The sequence below is a fragment of the Vulpes lagopus genome, chromosome 7 (genome assembly GCF_018345385.1).
Source record: "Vulpes lagopus strain Blue_001 chromosome 7, ASM1834538v1, whole genome shotgun sequence".
Taxonomy (NCBI): Eukaryota; Metazoa; Chordata; class Mammalia; order Carnivora; family Canidae; genus Vulpes; species Vulpes lagopus.
The window spans coordinates 80,933,542-80,952,865 of NC_054830.1; the positions used below are offsets into that span (position 1 = coordinate 80,933,542).

General features: G+C 41.7%; 1 protein-coding gene across 16 annotated transcripts in view; it reads right to left on the reverse strand.

The window, feature by feature from the left end:
- Positions 1–19,324, reverse strand: part of UNC13B (unc-13 homolog B) — a 231,920-nt gene that overhangs the window by 12,111 nt on the left and 200,485 nt on the right. For 14 of the 16 annotated variants that reach the window (XM_041760956.1, XM_041760948.1, XM_041760950.1 and 11 more), the window contains 11 exons: positions 18,265–18,492; positions 17,535–17,676; positions 15,491–15,660; positions 14,912–15,027; positions 14,425–14,588; positions 11,722–11,872; positions 10,376–10,444; positions 8,847–8,936; positions 8,376–8,504; positions 3,195–3,322; positions 2,472–2,557 (listed from right to left, as the gene is read on the reverse strand). In XM_041760956.1, coding sequence (XP_041616890.1) covers positions 2,472–2,557; positions 3,195–3,322; positions 8,376–8,504; positions 8,847–8,936; positions 10,376–10,444; positions 11,722–11,872; positions 14,425–14,588; positions 14,912–15,027; positions 15,491–15,660; positions 17,535–17,676; positions 18,265–18,492 — 1,473 coding nt within the window. Of the gene's footprint in view, positions 1–2,471; positions 2,558–3,194; positions 3,323–6,667; positions 6,757–8,375; positions 8,505–8,846; positions 8,937–10,375; positions 10,445–11,721; positions 11,873–14,424; positions 14,589–14,911; positions 15,028–15,490; positions 15,661–17,534; positions 17,677–18,264; positions 18,493–19,324 lie in introns of all 16 variants that reach the window. The other 2 variants (XR_005988815.1, XM_041760945.1) reach the window with 2 other exon arrangements.

Consider the following 19,324-nt stretch of genomic DNA (forward strand, 5'->3'; position numbering starts at 1 on the left):
GTGTATATTTGTCAAGCTCATCAAATTATACTCAGGGTATTTTCATTTTATGTATGTATATTATACCTCAATAAAACGGACTTAAAAAAATTGGGCGAATGATAGCATTTTCACAGTTGAAGTCAACACTATCTTTTTATCATCCCAGTCTCCAAACTCTTCCCATTCTCTTGCTCTCCACTTTCTGACAATCATGAAGTCTTGTTACAACTTCCAGTGGCTATCAAAACCCATTCTTCCCTTTCCAATTCTCTGCTCTAATCCCAACCCCATTCCCTCAGCCCTAAATTACTACAGTATCATTTGCAGTCCCTGTTTCTAATCTCTCCTTGTTCCAGGTGCCCCATTTTCCACTGAGGTGAAATCTTATAAAAATGCTACTGTGTAGGGTGCTTGGGTGGCTCAGTCAGTTAAGTGTCTGCCTCTTGGTTTTAGCTCAGGTCATAATCTCAGGGTCATGAGATTGAGCCCTGTATGGGGCTCTGCACTGGTTACAGAAACTGCTTAAAATTCTCTTTCTGCCTCTCATGAATAAATAAATAAAATCTTAAAAAGAGGGGGAGAAAGATAATTTTTTTATTTTTATTTTTTTTTCCGCCCCTCCCCCCAGATAATTTTTTTAAAAAAAATTTTACTTATTTATTCATGAGAGACAGAGAGAGAGAGAGAGAGAGAGAGAGAGAGAGGCAAAGACATAGGCAGAGGGAGAAGCAGGCTCCTCGCAGGGAGCCCAATGTGGAACTTGATCTCCAGATCGGGATCATGCCTTGAGCCAAAGGCAGATGCTCAACCACTGAGCCACCCAGGGATCCCTCTCCCTCTGCTCCTCCCACCCACACACACTCTCTCTCAAAAACAAAAAAATGCTATTTGGCTCACACTGCATCTTTGCTCATGAGCCTATGGGGTTTCTTACTGTCTTTAGTAAGATGTATTCAGTGCCAAGTAAATGCCAAGCAATATGCTAAGTATGTTACATGTTACTTCGTCAGCTCAATGAAACAGATTTTATGGATAAAAAATGCAAGTTCACAAAAATTGGTCTAAGAACATATTGCTGATTAGGTGATGAAAGTGAGATTTGAAACCAGGTCAACATTATTTTTTTAAAGCAGCTTTCAATCCTTTTGTGTTTGTTGTAAACATTAGCAGAACTCCCCCTTCAAAAGAAATCTCACCTAGAACTCCATGTAAAATTGATAAAAGCAGAACTGACTTAACTAGCACCAGGTAAAAGGCCTGAAGCCTAGTAGTCCTCTCTTCTCTCACCCAGGTATTCCCTTTTCACTTAGCTCCTAAGATACCTGTTTGAAAACCCCTGCCCTACCTCATACTATCTGTCTTGTGAAATTGATTCACTTTTCAGGGGTATTTATCTCCCCCCACCCCCCAAAAAGAAAAACCCCACCAGAGCTGAGCTTCTTTAAGAACTGGGACCATGCTACCACTATACCCCCGCTCCCCCTTTTAGGCTTGCTTAGTGCTACTTGCAGACGGGACAAGTGACTTCTTCACTGACCTAAAAGGCTAAGGCCTGGGCTACAGCCACAAGCTTGAACCGGTGTGGGCAAGAGGGAGCCACTGCTCTGGGGCAGAGTTACAGAAGATGCATGTCCAGTCTCTGGCTGTCTCAAACTTAACACAGATCTTCAAGGTTTCTTTAGACCTCAAAACTTACTGCTCCTAAACCTCAGAAGTTTAAGTCTGAGGGTTACCCATTTTCCCTGCCACTCCACCAACATAAAAAATCCTAACTCTGCTTTGTCCTTGCCTCAGACTGCTCCCCTTCCTTTTAGGTCCACTTGCACAGATTGAGGAGACAGACTAACATATAAAGACAACGAGAATGGCAACTAAATAAGTGAACACAGAAGGGTACAAATGGGAAGACTGGATACAGGCAGACTGTGGTATCTTTGTGAACCAAAGTGGGAAATGAATAAAAGAATAAGCTGAATGAACAAGATGAATAATAATTTTTCCATGATTCTGCTTTATATGAGAAGAGAGGGAAGGAGTATCTTTCTGGCTCCGTCATACCAATCTAGAACAGCTTTTAAGGAAAGCCAGGCCAGGCAGTCTCTAATAAGAGAAAATAATCTTATCTGTGTATTAGGTTCTATGATTCTTTAAGACTATAAGGATAAACCTCATAAGATGTTTCATAATCCAGGGAGGGGGCCACTTGAGAATACTCAGCATAGGAAGAGTTGATCTTTGGGCTGGCGAAAGTCTTAAACAGGCACTTGCTCTAAAGCTGGAAGGGAAAATCCATATCTACACAGACATTTCTATTATTAATTTAGCTGAACCTCTGCCTACCTAAGGACTCCTAAGGGGTAGGCCTGAAATTTCTCTTTTCTCACCATACCATGCACCCAGAATTTGTAATTGTCTGGGAGAGTAAAGGGATAGAAAACAAGGTGCTTGGGCTGGAGGCCTACAGCCCATTGCCTTGGGCACACCCTTACCCTCCAGTGCATATTTCATGTCTTGGGCAAAGAGCTGCCACATCACTTCTGCGCTGACTTTTCCCACATTCAATTCCTGAGGAAACCTGGATGATGGAAGAAGCCACAGTCAGAGAAAAAAGCAAGAACCATTTGATTTGACTGATTCCAAAGCTAATGTGCCTAATCTCATAGAGGTCAAGTTGAAGAGAGGAGAAGCCTGGGAAACAGGACTAGGCTCAATCTGGAGAAAAGGGACCTAGGAGCCAGTGGAAGGACAAGTGGGGGCAAAGGATTTCCTCAGGCAAGTTGGGTCCAGGGAAGAGGATGCCCAGGAAGTAGGGATTTGAGGCCCAGAGGAGGAGTTGAGGCTAGAAGGCAGGCCCAGGGTAAAGAAGATGGACGAGAAAGTGCAAGGAGGTGGGCATCAGAAAGCCCACTTTATTCACAGTGGACAGACACATACACACATGGTCTCTGGATCCCCTGGGACTCCTATGGTAGCCATTCCCAGGGGCCTCTCACTCCAGGGAGGCTGGCTCAGTCTGGGCAGGGCCCCCCATTACATTTCCACACCTGTCTCCAGAAACAGTTACTCAAACAGATACAAGGACAGAGGGACAGATGGACGTACAGGAGGAAGAGGTGGCACTGCAAACACACAGAGATAGGAAAGAAAGAGGCTGTTAGACAGATCAACAAGCCAACCACCAACCACATAGGGCCAAGTGGGTTGATACGCACTGGTTCAGAACGAGTGTGTAGGAATTCTTATCTTCCTCTATGATTGACACAATGAGCGTGATGAGTTTGGGCCAAAAATCCAGGTTCCGAATGCTGGGTCCTTGTTCCTCTGGAGGTAGCTCCTGTTTCTTGTTCCAAAGGAGATAGTGAGAGTCAGAGTAGAATGCAGAGAATGTCTCCAATCTTCCTCTTTCTCATCCCTTACCCATACCCCTTCCTCTAGAATCAGGTACCATTCTTCTCCTAGGGCCCATCTTCCTCAAAACTGCCTATGTTCTGTCAGAGGGGTGACTGTTGGGAGGTCCTCATACACAGAGAGTCCATCCAAGAGAACTTCTCTCCCCAGCTCCAGGGGAGATATGATATGATAAACTTCATCAGTCTAGGAGACATAAGAATGCCTGTCCCCCTTCCTCATTCTCTCAGTAGCTGTGAGTATAGTGACTCCTCAGCCAAAGTAAGTTGCCCCTCCAACCTCACTAAATAGGTCTAGTTCTGTGTGACCCCTACTGGCAGTCTCCTGTGACACCTCCCCTACATCATCACACACACACATATATATACATCTCATCTTCAAGTTCTACAGGAGCTACTGCACAGACCTAGCAAGCAACTGGTCCAACCTTCAGTGGGTTTAGAACTTCCCTTAACCTCATGAATGCTATTAAGAGGAAGAACTATATCTAGGAAGGTATTTGCCTAGCTGGATAAGAAAAGGTCTTGAGGAGCCAAGAATATTCAATGGAGACAGGATAGTTTCTTCAATAAATGGTGCTGGGATAACTGGATATTCACATGCAAAAGAATGAACCTGGACCCCTATCTTATATCACTCACAAAAATTAACACCAAATGGATTAGGGACTTAAATACAAGACTTGAAATCGTAAAACTCCCAGAAGAAAACATTGGGGAAAAAGCTCCTTGACAATGGTCTTGGCAATGTTTTTTGGATATGACACCAAAAATACAAACATCAAAAGCAAAAATCAACATTTGAAACTACATCAAACTAAAAAGTTTCTGTAGAGCAAAAAGAAACAATCAACAAAATGAAAAGGCAACCTACAGAATGGGAGAAAACATTTGCCAACCATATCTGGTAAGGGATGAATATCCAAAATATTAGCAGAAAAAAAAAAGATTCTGATTTAAAAATAGGTAGAAAACTTGAATAGACATTTCTCCAAAGAAGACATACAAATGCCCAGCAAGGGGTACCTGGATGGCTCAGTCAGTTAAAGACCTGACTTTGGCTCAGGTCATGATCTCAGGGTTCTGGGAGGGAACCCTGCATTGGGCTTCCCACTCAGCAGGGAGTCTGGTGTCCTTATCCCTCTGGCCCTCCCCTCTTTGTCCACCCCCAACCCCCTCAAATAAACCAACAAACAAACAACAACAAATGCCCAGCAAATACATAAAGAATACTTAATATCACTAAATGTCAGGAAAATGCAAATAAAACCACAAAGAGAGGTCACCTCACACCTGTTAGAATAAATATTTTCAAAAAGGTAGGAGATAACAAATGCTGGCCAGGATATGGAGAAAAGGGAATCCTGGTGCACTGCTGGCAGGAAATGTAAATTGGTAGAGCCACTATGGAAAACAGTACTGGAAGTTCCTCAAAAAATTAAAAAGAAAACTACCCTATGATTCAGCAATCCCACTTCTAGGTATATATTTAAAGGAAATGAAATAACTATCTTAAAGAGATATTAGAACCTCCATGTTTATTGTAGCATTATTCACAAGAGCCAAGACATGGAAACAACCTAATTGTTCACCAGTAGATGAATGGATTAAAAACATGTGGTATATAAATATAGCAGATTATTGCTCAGCCATAAAAAGAAGGAAAACCTGTCATGTGTAATAACATGATGGACCTTGAAGGCATTATGCTAAATTAAATAAGTCAAGAAAGGGAGATAAATACTGTGTGATCTCATTTCTATGAAAAAATCTAAAAACATCAAACCCATAGAAAGAGTGGAATGGTATTTGGCAGAAGATGAGGGGTAGGGGAAATGATAAGATGCCGGTCAGTTCAGATGAGTAAGTTCTGGGGATCTACAGTACAGCATGGTTGACTACAGCTAACAGTACTGTACTATATACTGGAAAAATGCTATAAGGGTAGAGCTTTAATGTTCTCACTGTAACAACCAATTATGATAATTATGTGAGGTACAGACCTTACAGTGGTAAACCTCTCACAATATATACTTGTATCAAATCATTACATTGTACACCTTAAACTTACACAATGTTATGTGTCAATTACATCCCAGTAAAGATGGGGGAAGAAAAAAGACTTGGTTGGGTAGAGGTAAAGGAATACAGTGGTGAATCTCAGGAAAACTCTACATTCAGATCCTAGACAGGACAAGTAGGGGACACTGCACAGACACTGGAATGGACATTTATCTCTCAGCAGGACAGAAGCAAAGTTGGAACTATCCAGAAGAAGAGGAATAGGACTTTTACGTGGGATGTCATCGCAGTTTCCACAGTCCTTAATAAGCCTGTATTACAAGGAAGTTACTAGAAACCAGGACAGCACCCACAGAATGTGGATTCCGCCTGCTTAATATCACTTAAATACATCTCTTCAACTTTTTCTGCCACTATCTATCCTTATTATTCGATGGTCTCCTAATTGGTCTTTAATCTGCATTCCAGCCCTCTTCCACAGTAGTAATCTTTCTGCAAGAAGAATCTCACAGTGTGACTCCTCTGCCTTCAATGCCCTTCAGTCAAGGCCTTCAATAAGTTTAAACTCCACTCCTTGACACAAAAGGCCTTCAGGATATGACCTCTCTCACAACCCCACATCTTACCAATTCTCTTTCCTTATAGCCATTACCACCCCCCCACCACCACTTACTTAGTGCTTATTAGGTGCCAGGCACCCTAAGAACTTTACATGCATTATTTCATTTAATCCTCCCAACAACTCCATTGGGTAGAAATTATCATCTTCATTTGACTGAAAAGGAGACTGAAGGCAGTGAGGTTATATGACTTGCCCAAGGTTGTGTAGCTATAAGTAGTAGTACCAAGATCTGATCCCAGATAGCTGAACTCTAAAGCCTGGCACTGTAACTACTCTAATTAAATTGCTTATATTTCTTCAAATTAACATACTCATTCACAATTCTGTGCCTCCAAATGTTCCACTACCTCTATCTGGTATCCCTCTCTTCCCCAACCCCTTTCATTAGCCAACTCCTACTCATTCCTCAAAATTCAGGTTGAGGGATTCTTGGGTGGCGCAGTGGTTTGGCGCCTGCCTTTGGCCCAGGGCGCGATCCTGGAGACCCGGGATCGAATCCCACGTCGGGCTCCCGGTGCATGGAGCCTGCTTCTCCCTCTGTCTGTGTCTCTGCCTCTCTCTCTCTCTCTCTCTCTCTCTGTGACTATCATAAATAAATAAAAATTTAAAAAAAAAAATTCAGGTTGAGCTTTACCTTTTCTGAAAAGTTTTTCCTGATACCCCTGGTCTGGTTAGATGCCTCTCTTCTGGGTTCCCAGAACACCCTCCATGAACCTTTGGCAACTACAGTGAAATGCAGTAATAATAAATAAAAAACAATAAATCTAGTAATTTGTGTCCCTACCCCCCAACAAACAATGAGCTTGCCAAAAAAGAGATGTGTCTTAACCAACTTTATATCCCTACATGTTCAATTTGTTAAGGGAAGAGATGGATGAATGAACCAATGACTAAAGGTGAGTAGAAGGGAAAAAAAGACACCAATGGTTAACTTCAGTGTAAATATACTGAGAAAAATGAGTAAAAAAGTTGGTAAAATTCAAAGGCTAAATAAAGTGCCTGAATGGTTTATAAACTCTCTTTCAAAGTCCAGGTTCATCTCATTTAGGGAATAGAGACTATTCAGATAGATCCCTGCATAGTTGAAAAATCAAAGCTGACAACAGTATCTTCAAAGCTGAGAACAGTGTCTTCCCCAACCATAGATGAGTAACAGGAGTCCAGAGTGTGGCTAGCTAAACAAAGGCCCCGGGAAAATCTCCCATGAATTTCAGAATAAATGGTATGTTTTACAAAACGTAAAAGGAGGAAGCCTTAAAGATAGGGCTGGCACAAAAAATACACTTGGGAACAGGAGAAGGCAGTGTGAATCAGATTTTAGTCTTTACTGAGGTGTTCCAAGGAAGCATTACAAACTGGATATATTCACCAAAGGGTAAATAAATGTCCAAGAGATTTAAGTTGTCCTCCCATCATTTCCTGTCCAAATCCTACTGCCTTTTAAGGTATATGTCAAACGCCTGTGTTTTATGTAGCTTTTCCCAATACCTGATCAAAAGTGACTTCTTTCTTCTTGGAATTCCTTTAATTTTATTCTCCTTTCAAGGCACTTCAAACAGACTGCTTTCATTAGAGTGATATACATGCTTATGGACTCATTGAAGGAGCACTATGCTTTCCTCAGACCTGATTCAATGCAATACATATTTATTGGACTAAAGGAAATCTGTTTTGCAAATGTATGGTCTGCAAGAATTATTAAGACAGAAACTCTGATCCTGTCCTAGACCCAAAAAGAAGTCTTGGCTTTGAAATGAGAAAATAAAAGATACTATTTGGAAGGATCTAGAGAAATAGACACAGTCACCAGGTATTAGGTTAGGATGTCAGCGTAAAACAGGTGAAGCAGCTCAGCCTCACAGAAGGATAGAGTCAGCCTTGATAGTCAGCTGATGGATATATCTCAGAAGACCATGCAGTGCAGAAAGAAGTGGTCAGAGGGAAAATAAAACTTCCACAAGCAAGTAGAGAGACAGCTATGGATCTCAGAGGAAGGCAGCCTGGAACAAATTAAGCTTGGGGGAGAAAACAGATTTTGAGATGGACTGAGAATTCACCTACTCACCCCCTAAGACTGCTGAAATTTTGGTCACTTACATTAGTACCAAACTAAAACTTACTGTTGCCACTTCTGTTCAACTCAGTTATGTCACATCTTGTCCAATGGTGCTTTATCAATCCACAAATGCCTCACATGGTCTTGAAGGTCCTCACTCTACACTTTATTCACCCTCAAGAACATCAAGGACTTTGTCTTGAGCTCCCTTCCACCATAACCACAGTAAAGAAAAACTGAGGATCCAAGAGCTACTGACAGTCCCTCCTGATCTTGAACCTCTTACCAGCTGGTACTGGCGACTATACAAGTCATGGCAGTTGTTGAAGATATACTCATATGTGGAGTTCAAACAGGCCTTCACACAATCCTTTACCACTTGACTGGCTCTTGGAGGGCTCTGCAGTTCTTGTACCTGCCAATTAATAAAAGAAATATGGGCCCATGGTCCTCTTCATCTGAGTGGGATCTCCTCCTAGAATTCCCCTCAAACTACTCCAGATCCCATCATCTCTCGATGGGTCCCTGGACCTTGCCCTAGGATGAAATTGCTAGGATATCTGATTGACAGAAACACCCAGCCCATCCCTGTTGATCCATGGTCTTCTCAGATGTAACCCAGGGGACAGGTGTATGGAAATGTGGACTTAGAGGTGATGAATACCATAGCCTCAGATTGTGCCCAATGATTCTTATTCTCCATGTTCCCATGCCCAGGTGCCCAGTCCACCATCATCTAGCCCAGTTTATCTCTTACCTTCATTCTGAAGAAAGTAATGCTGGTCAGCAAATCCACTGTTGACTTCAAGTCCTGAAGCCGCTCAGGGCTTCCAGCAGGGAAATTATTCTGTTGCAAATCAAGCACATTTAAGAAAGGAACAGAGAAATATGACAGCCTTCCTTGCCAAAAGCAATGACATAAAAAGCTTCCTTAACTGCTACTCACTGGGATTTTCCCCAGTTAAGCTGAACAAAAAAGCTGTAACTACAGGTCTTTCTCTATTTTCTACTGACACAGAGAGGCTCTTGCCAAAACAAGGGGTTAATAATCCCCAGCCCCGAAAACAACATTTACTACACCAGCCCTACTTCCCCTGCAATGTGTGAGCATTTGCACAAATCAACACAGAGACACATATACACTTATATACACACACTTTTCTTGGTTACTTTTCTTGGATGAAGATTCTTATACCCAAAAGTTCAAAAGTTCTTCAAAAGTTACAATGTAACTGTATATTCCACAATATAAGTGGAGTCACACTATAGACCAGACTGAGATCAAGGATATATATACTTTCTATGCAAGAGACCCTATCTATTCCACATTTCAGAGCCAGAAAATGAAAATGGCAGAGCTCTGAGCAGATCTGCTTTGGATTGAGTTCCTTAGGACCTTCCCACCATACCTCACTTCATTCCCCTTGGCAAGAGTTTTAGGAGGAAGCTGCCAAGGAGAGCTGAAGGGAGATATTGAGCCACTCTCCATTTTAAGGGTTGCTTTTTTAAACCTTTAAATGGCTACTTATATGCCAAATATAAGATACACAGTCAACTCTCCATTATTCATGCAAATGGAGGACACTGAAATTGCAGATAATTAAAACTCTACTTCTTTTTGACTTTGAGGTTATTTTTATACTTACTTTTTAATGTGGATATATTGCCTGTTCTGGAAATTCACTTTAAAGCAAGTAACAAAGCCATTCTAAGATCTAACTTAGGAAGAATTGGGAAACTGCCTATTTTCCTGTCCTGCCCTGTCCCAGGTACCCACCCTCCTAGTAAATCTATTTCCTCTCTCCATTCTAGGAATGGACATGACCTCTGCTACAAATGACTTGCCCAAGCCAAGCTACTCTTTCTTTCCCCTTAGCCAAATTCTCATACCTCCCTTGAAAACTAAGGAGAATATGGAAAAATACAAAAAAGAAATATATGTATCTAATTTTTAAAGGGGCATTTCTGGAAGAGATTATCCTCAGGAGACTCCCTAATGAGAATGTCATCAGAAAGTTTGATAAAGAGACATCAGTGTGGTTGGAAAGCCAACTACCCATTAAAAAAAAAAAATCAGCCACACCTGCTACTATTTACACACTGCATGCACGGTCCTTGGAATTTGAAGAACCACAGACATCAGTGGCACTGGCCATTTATGTAGGTGTGATGACAGGGACCAATTTTTCTTGCCTTCAATCTTTATAGCCAAGATTGGACTAGAGTCTCCCTAGACAGAGCTTGATATTATCTGTTTTTCCAACTCACAATCATGTCTTCACTCACCCTGTAGGTAGAGAGGTCAATCCTCAGTGAGTTGTGCAGCTGGTCCAGTAGTTTTACAAATCTCTCTTTCTGAGGGTAGGAAATAATAGGGAAGAGAGAAATAATCTGAGTTCCCTAGACTGTAGCAGAAACAAAACCATCTCTGGATGAGGAAACAACTCTTTCTATATAAGAGTCAACAGGAGATGACCCATGTACCTTCATCCTTTTGGGACTCTAACTTCTCTGAGTCAAATAAAAGGAAATTCAAAACACATTCTCCAACTTGTTCCTGAGTCTGTGGTCTCGTGACTTACCTTGAGGTAGCTCTTACCAGTTAAATAGCCACAGCCTACCAGTAATGGTAAGAGGAGGAATAGTGATTCATTTGGAAGGTGATCAAGCAGACCTGAGTATCTCTCTAAACCATGTTCCACATCATTTTCCTTAGTTTATACTTTTTTAATGTTAAAATAAGTAATACACGCTTTTAATAGTTGATTTTTATAGAAAAGGTCTAATTAAATGTGGAATCACATGTTATATAGGCTGTTGGTATAGCACTCCTAGAATTCATATATTGATTATATTATAGATCATTAGGTCTTAAGTAAATATATATAATGGGATAAGATAATGGAATACATATTTGAGTAGGTTAATCAATGATGTTAATTATCCATAGACTCTATCAAAATAAGAGAAGGTGGTTACTAACAAAAAACAGGGCTCAGAGACCCAGTAGACTTGGGAGTATCAGTAATATTATTCCTAAAGAGGTAATCTTTGTGGTGGGTCAAAGATATTTCATTCAGTTTATACTGAACTTATGTCAGGTGACATTCCAAATAAAGATTCAACTTCTCAAGTGACTTAAAACAAGGAAAGGACATATCCTAGATAGGGTAAATAGTCCAAACACTAGGAGATGGGACAGGCTCAGGAATATACTGGTATCTTCACTTAGACATCAGTTTTGAGTGGTATGAGTCAGAGTGAAACAAAATGATGTTAAGAAAGGTCCACTTGTGGACTTGCAGGACTAAGGACTATGGTGACTCAACCAAATTCTTGGCCTAGAGAGGTTCTGCTTGAGCCCAGGTGGCACTCCCATAACCACAGTGATGCTATTCCACTTTCTCTCATTTATCCATGTCTGAGGAGAATTCATTAGTAGGTCTACCTATCTATAATGAAATAAGGATAGTCTATCAGCATAGTCTACATACCCATAAGGAAACTAGTTAATCTACGTGGCAGCTCTCTGAATTTTAGGCAAATCAAACAACTCTGTAATACCCACTGGGAAAAATCAAATTTTATTAACTGATAACAAATGAGTAAGTATATTTTTACATCACACTCACCCCAAAGTTGGAGGCTGCAAAGCGATCAGATGCAGAGACGTTGGTAGAGGCAGTTGTATGGGCATAGTAGGCATTGATGTTGGCCAATAAGGTGCTCATCACTGCAGGCACACCAGGACACATGTACTTGGATGACAAACATGCAAAGTGCCTGAAAAATAGCATCATCAGCCTCAAAGACTCTTCAGGATTTGCAGCAAAAACCAAGTAATTAAAAGAGCTCACTGGTATGTATAAACTTCTAATCACCTTGGCGTACAAGGATCTTCATAATTTATTCATTCAAATATACAATCAATGAATGCCTACCACGTGCCAGGCCCTGTGCTAGGTGCTAGAATCCAAATATGTGATAGCCTGGCAGAAAAAGCAAGTTTCAGAAAGTCAATAAGCCAAGGCATGCTATACAAAACCACTGTAAAAACATACAAGATGATCACCTCAATCAGAATGGCTGGGGGCTGAAAGGGATTAGAATAAGGCTTCTCAAAGAAGAGAGGGTTGAACAAAGTCTTAAAGGATTAGTAGTAAATAATCAAATGGAGAATGTGCAAGCGAAGGCAAACTGAACTGCAAAGACAAATATATTCATGAGGTTGATTCATTTGGGAAACCTTAGTTATGGCTACTGTTCAGGTGTTTGATAGAGAAAGACCAATAAATGAGAGAAGCGAGGCATAGAATAGTTAACAGAAGAGTTTATCCTCAATACCATGGTAAATTTTAATATGAGGCACAGTGTGATCAGATTAGTCTTTCAGAAAGGTCCCTTTGATGATAAATTGGAAAAGAAGGCTTGGAAAGAGATAAGACTAGGAAAGAAAGAGCAGTTGAAGAGTTACTGCAATCATTCAGAAAAGAAGCAATGAGGCACTAAATGGAACAGAGAAATGGTTCAAAATACAGACTCTAGAGCAAGAGTGGGTTTGAATCTCAGCTCTACCATTTACTCAGTGACTTTGGATAAATTACTTAAGCTTCTCTATGCCTGTTTTCCTACCTATAAAATGGGAAAGATAATGATACCCCTCATAGGGTTAATATGAGAATTAAATGAGTTAAAATTGGGATCCCTGGGTGGCGCAGCGGTTTGGCGCCTGCCTTTGGCCCAGGGCGCGATCCTGGAGACCCGGGATCGAATCCCACATCAGGCTCCTGGTGCATGGAGCCTGCTTCTCCCTCCGCCTGTGTCTCTGCCTCTCTCTCTCTCTGTCTCTGTGACTATCATAAATAAATAAAAAAATTAAAAAAAAATAAATAAATGAGTTAAAATTCATAAAGTGCTTAAGCCAGTGCCTGGGACATAAGTAAATGCACAAGGGAGCCTGTTATTATTACCATTATTATTGTGCTATAGCAACAGTGATAGATTAAAAACATTTTTAGGAAATAGAATCCAGGTTTTAGAGTTTGGATGTTGAGAGTTAAAGAAGTAGTAATATTGAAAAGTAGTAATATTGAAAAGTTTAGGCTGATTCCTAAATTTGTGTGGACACCTGCACAGAAAATTGTTCCATTTACTAAAATAGGAAATAAAGGAAGATATCAAGTATTTGGTGGAAATGATGTTGATTTGAAATTTAGCCATACTGAGGAAGCAGCTGACAATGATCTGAAATTCAGGAAAGGGTGTGATTTGGAAAAAGAAATTGGGAGTCCCTAGCCCAGAAGTAATAGTTAAGGTCATAGGTTTGGAGGAGATCATACAGGGAGAATAAACAGAGTAAGAATGGTAGTGAAGCCATTCTCAAACCACATCCCTCACCATATTTCTTCTCTCCATCTATAATGAACTTGTAATTCCTTGAATATTCTATGGTTGGCTATATCTAAGTACTCTAGCACATGCACTACCAGAAATGCTTTTCTACCTTTCTTATTCTTCAAGACTCAGCTCAAATATCAACTCTTTAATGGCTTCTCTTACATGCCTCCCCTAAAATTTTGATGCTCTCATAATATCCTGTTATTACTTCTATCATAGTACTTATCAAATTATATTGTAATTGTTTGTTTACTAGTCTCTCTTTCCTACTAGACTGAGTTCCCCAAGCACAGAGGCTCTATCTTATTCATCTTTGTGTTCTCAGCACCTAGCACAATGTATGACACATAGAAGGAACTTGATAAAAGTCTATAGAATAAATGAAGCACATCCAAGGCAATAGTTATCCTCTGCTTACCTGGGGCCGCTTCCTGAGCACAGCTCTAGTGGCAGCCTCAGCAATACACAAACAATACCTCTTCTCATAGTAGGCAAAAATTTCTGGCATAGGAGTCTTGGTCAACTCCAGATACAGCTGCTTTCCCTATAGTTTAGTGACCTCTGTGACATCTAGGCCAACCTATGAAAGCTTGTCTATCACACAAATATACATAAGCACACATGTGGTACTTCCTCAGGCATGTGATGTTTGGGCAAGTTTGTCCTGGCATACTCTCTTATGCCCTCTGCCCCTCTTATCTCTGATCTGTGGGGGAGTCAGATAAATACCTTCTACTTGAATTAATGATAAACATACTCCCTTTATACATATGTTTTTCTTTGCCTTGGGGTATAGATTTGCCTCACCTCTGCTCAGGGAGGAAAGCAGCAAGTCACTGCATTCTATCCCACTAAGGACTTGTTCACTCTCTCAGTGTACCTTCATTAGCCTCCCCAAAAGTTAGCTACCACTTCCCAAAGCCCCAGGAGAGTCTCACGTCATGGCCTGATATATGGACTCGATGCCATAGCGCATGGCAAATTCATCCACAATTTCTTGGGCAGTCTCATCAAAGTACACCTTCCATGCATCGTCTCCGCGAGCCTCAGGGATCAGGACTCCTCCACTACCCTGAATGTCTGTGAGGTAATGGAAAAGGTTCTGCAGGAGACAAAGAAAAGGGAAGAGTTAAATACATATCAAAAACAAAACCAAAATCTGGTGGTAAAGTCCAGGAGAATGTGAATAGAGTTCCAAAGAAATTCTGTCTTTCAAGTCATTGATAGTTCCTCCTGTGGACCCAATAGGCTGTTTTTATATTAGTGAAAGAAAACTAAGGCTAGGACTATTACTTGGGCTGTCCAGGTTAACACAGTGAATAAAAAACAGGACCCAGATCTTCAACCATCCAGCAATCTCATAAACTGTCAAGGGCCCTTCCCAGCACAGTTTTCTGACACCCCATCTACCAACAGCTGGCTCACCTCATGGAGACACGTATACTGCACATGATATGGCGCTACTTTCTCCTCTCCCTTGATCTCCACACTGATTTGTAGTCGGATAGCCCCTGAGACAGCTGATTTATCTGTCCTCTTCTCTAGGAAGAAAAGAAGACCCGAGATTGATGCCAATGCAACTACAGATAGCACAGACAGCCTCCATCCTGGCTTAACCCAAACAAAAAGAGGCACTGATCTAAGGGTTCACCTAATAGGGTGAACTTACTTCAGCAACCACATCGTCCACAAATACCCCAAATATTCCCCGTAGAAATTCTCTTATGCCATTAAGAGAATAGGGACTTAAAGACATTAGAGGTGAGCATGAAAATTAGAGGCTTCTGAAATCTGAAGAATGTTCAGCCAGAGTAAGTTCCAGCCATTTCCACTCTTCTGTCCTCCATCTCTACTCATGATCAGTTCTCTGTTGGTAAGGCAGACTCTGTATAGAGGAATGCTGTAGGGACTAAAATCATCATGGTTTTAGTAGATAGGATTTTCCCTAGATTTTCCATTCATGCTGTCCCTTCTCAGCAACTTTCTCTGGTCCTCTTTCCTTACCCAAGTTGTACCAGACGTCCATCTCGCCACTCAGTGTCCGAACCTCAATAATGGTTTGGCCAAGGAAATCATCGGACTCTCGCTTTAGCCGTTGCTTTACTCTTGACTTGATGTCATCATCCTCATCCCATACACGTACCTTAATGCGGTCAGAAGAGTTGTGGCACTCACTGTGAAAGAAACAGGCCGGCTCTGTTAGGGACCTTGATGGAGTTTTGGGAGGGAAATGGAAGTACTAGGAATGGGTGCTGCTTGATTGGTCCCTCTGCAGAGGAAGAGAGGAGTCAGGGAATAGTGGTACTAAAGTCACAAGTGAGTCAAACTATCCTAGTCAGCCTGGGTGGCTCTACATACCATTATCCAGTCCTTATTTCCTTGACATAAGAAGAGTGAGGGGGGGTGAGTAATTAGGATCAATTCTGATTACCTCCACAGCTAGCTGTACTAATACAAACAACAGGTGGACAAATGCTATACAGCCCTAGGTAGCAACTGCTAGTTCCCTTCCCAGTCAAGGTGTTACTGGTCATGATATGTTGACCTGGTCATATCTGCTTAGGATTCCATCTAGCTCCTCCCATCTATCTAAGTAAGTGCTTGTGAACTTCAATCATTCTTTAAAACCCAGTTGAACTGTCATTTTTCTCTATGATGTTTGCTATGGAAAAGGAGTTTGGCCAGGTACACCCCCATGCTCTCCTTCCCTCTCAGGTGCTTACTGGGTCTTATTGCCTCATTCAAGAGTTATACTGGATAGAATTTGCTGCTTCTTTCTCTGTGTTCTCATAATATCTTTGCACATTCCATTAAAATAATATTAACTAATGGTCTACTGAAAAATGGACAAATCAACAAGGAGCTTCTTGAAGGCAGGAACTATCTTACACATTTTTTTTTTTAAGATTTAATTTATTTGAGAGAGAGAGTACATGTAAGCAAGCACAAGCAGATGGAGGGGTAGGAGGAGAGAGAGCAGCAGATTCCTCACTGAGTAGGAAGGCAAACACAGGGCTCGATCCTAGGGCCCCGGGATCATGACCTGAGCTGAAGGCAGATGCTTAACTGACTGAGTCACTCAGGCGCTCCACATCTTACATATTTTAGATACACAATATCATCTAGTGTCTTGTATGGAATAGAGGTTTAATACGGTGTTTGCTAACTGGATAAAAGCAGGCAAAAGTGACTACAGAGTCAATTCATTTAATCATAAAAATAATTCAAGCAGAAACCACTCAGATTCTCAAAGAAACTGTGTTTGCCCCCACCCCCGAACTGCTGCCTCTGGAGTGGAGGCCCATTGTACTAGGCCCCAATCCCTTTCCACATGAGTTCTCCAAGAAGCCAACAGAAGAAGGTCTCTACATAACCAGCCTGCTTAGACTAATTCAGACTCTAAGTCCTGGTCCTAGGCCTTGGTGTAACAAAGCATCTGGATTCTCCAAACATTAGTCCATGTCGTAGACTAGAGCGTGCCATTTTTCAACAACCATCCCTTAATGTCTTATGAACTAGTCTGTAATAAAGTGAAACAATGGAAAAGGAGCAGGAGTAAGAGCTGAGGCAGGAAAAAAAGCAGAGCCTCTTAAAGGAAATGGAAACTTCTCCAGATCCCCGATTTCTATCTTTAAGACAGAATTACCCAGTTGTAGGACACAGACATTCCTTCCCAACTCCCCAGAAGAGTCTAATCCTTCCTAGGCAGGATGGCAAGGCTGAGAGATACACAATAGGTTAGCCCTTGGTTTTGTCATTGAGCAGAAGGAAAATATTTCTAATACTAGAAAAAGCAGTATGGAGTACCCATGGGCCCCTTTAATAGCCCTAGTTAAGACAAGGCCTGGATAAACTAACCCTGATACAATAGTCCATTCAAAGAAACCCAGGAAATAAATGGTTGCTGTCAATTGAAGCCTGCAAGAAATGGGTTTTCTTCAGTGCCTCTGCCCCATCTCTCTTAGAATCCAAGCCAAGAAAAATAGGATTTAATGCTGCTTCTAAAATACATACAGTCCCAGGTAAGACAAAGCCCTCTGTGACTTACAAATGGAACTTCTCTTCCCAAACAGGATTCAGGTTCCCAAAAATAGTCTTGGTACGCTTCTTGGTTTTGCCCACTTGCACAGTCACATAAGGGTCACTGGATCCTGTCTTGTCCTTGGCTTGTAGGCCCTGGGCACACACCACTGCAACCCAAATAACAGAGGAGGAGGCTTTACAGTATGCTCTAGAAGTCAGAAGTCCTCCATAGCACCACTCATATGTTCTCCACCTTAAAGCAGTCTCTATCTGCTCCTTCAAACGAATGCCAATCTCATTCCTCCACAGCTACGCTTAGTCCTGGGCCACCAGTCTTTCTCTCAAAGGTAGGCCCAGAATCCCACCTCCTCATCAGAGCCCTAACTGACCACTTATCCCTGTCTTGATACGTACATGCTTCAGCCACACCCACTCAACTAGTAAGCACTAGTTTAACTATTTCCTGATCTCCTACCTACCTTCTTTCCTCCACCTTCAGCTCTTGTAATATCAGTATATAACATCAGATTGTTACCAAATCCTTCATTGTCATTCATATTATTTGTAGATGCTACTCTTATTCTCCCAATATCTAATGGCTCCAGGGTCTTGGAGAGGAGGGAGGCCCTCCCACTTCCCTCAGTTCTATCTTCTTTCTCTCTAGCTCCTTGCTCCCTCAAACTCAGGATGCTTCTTCCCTAGGTCCCTCCCCACAACCTGGCTCTTCCTGTCCCCTCAAACTGTGGTCTACTCACCAGTGATGGTAATTTTGGCTGACCATTTGGAGGTGCCATCCAGTACACTCTGCTTCACTGTTTTCATCTGTTGCACATGGGCAACTTTGCTCACGGTAAAGACATCTCGGATAACCTCAAAGATCTCTGGCTTATTCCGCTCTCGGATCTTCATGCGGTCCTTCATCGCCATGATTATGTTCTGGGTCCGGTCCTCAGCTCCATGTTTAGAACTCTTTTCTGCAGCCCCTGAAGGATGGCCAGAGATGGAAAGTAAGTAACAACAGGCCACCGATCAGACCAAGGGTCAAGCTGAGGAATGAGGCCTGGGAGAGGTCACTGAAAAATGGAAAAAGCTTAAGAAGACTGGGATAGCTCTGGGAAAAGTTTTTTTAAAGATTTATTTTATTCATGAGAGACACACAGAGAATGGCAGAGACACAGGCAGAGGGAGAAGCAGTCTCCTAGCAGGGAGCCCGATGTGGGACTCGATCCTGGATCCCGGGATCACGCCCTGAGCCAAAGGCAGATGCTCAACTGCTGAGCCACCCAGGCATTGAGTGCCTATTCTCCCAATTCCATGATAGCAGCACAAATTGTTTAATTGTTTAATTGTTTAATTATTTAATCAGAGCCTTGGGAGTCTGGCACATTCTCCTCTGGGACCTCTCTGCCTGATCCATTTGATGCTTCTGTTCCTGACACTGTTGTCTAAAAGCTGCCTCTATAAGCAAGGAAAAAATGCTGCCTTCTCCAGGTCCTAGAGTCTGTACTTTAAGAAGTTCTTCTGTGAAGCCTGGAACCTCACAGAACTCTCTCTTCTCATTAGTTTTGGTTCCCAATTAATGCTCTAGTCATCTGGGGAATATGGCCACTGCAGTGTGTATAGTACTCAAGCAGATTATCGTTCATCTGAATCCTAGAAGAGATCTAGTTCTGCCAATGGCTACAGAAACCACAAAATATATTTTCCTAAAGGAGTCAAGAGTGCAGTAAGACCTGTTATTTGGAAAGGAAATGCCCTTTGACTCAGGACCCTAGTTTCTTTGAAGAAAAAAAAAAAAAACAACTTCATAATCAG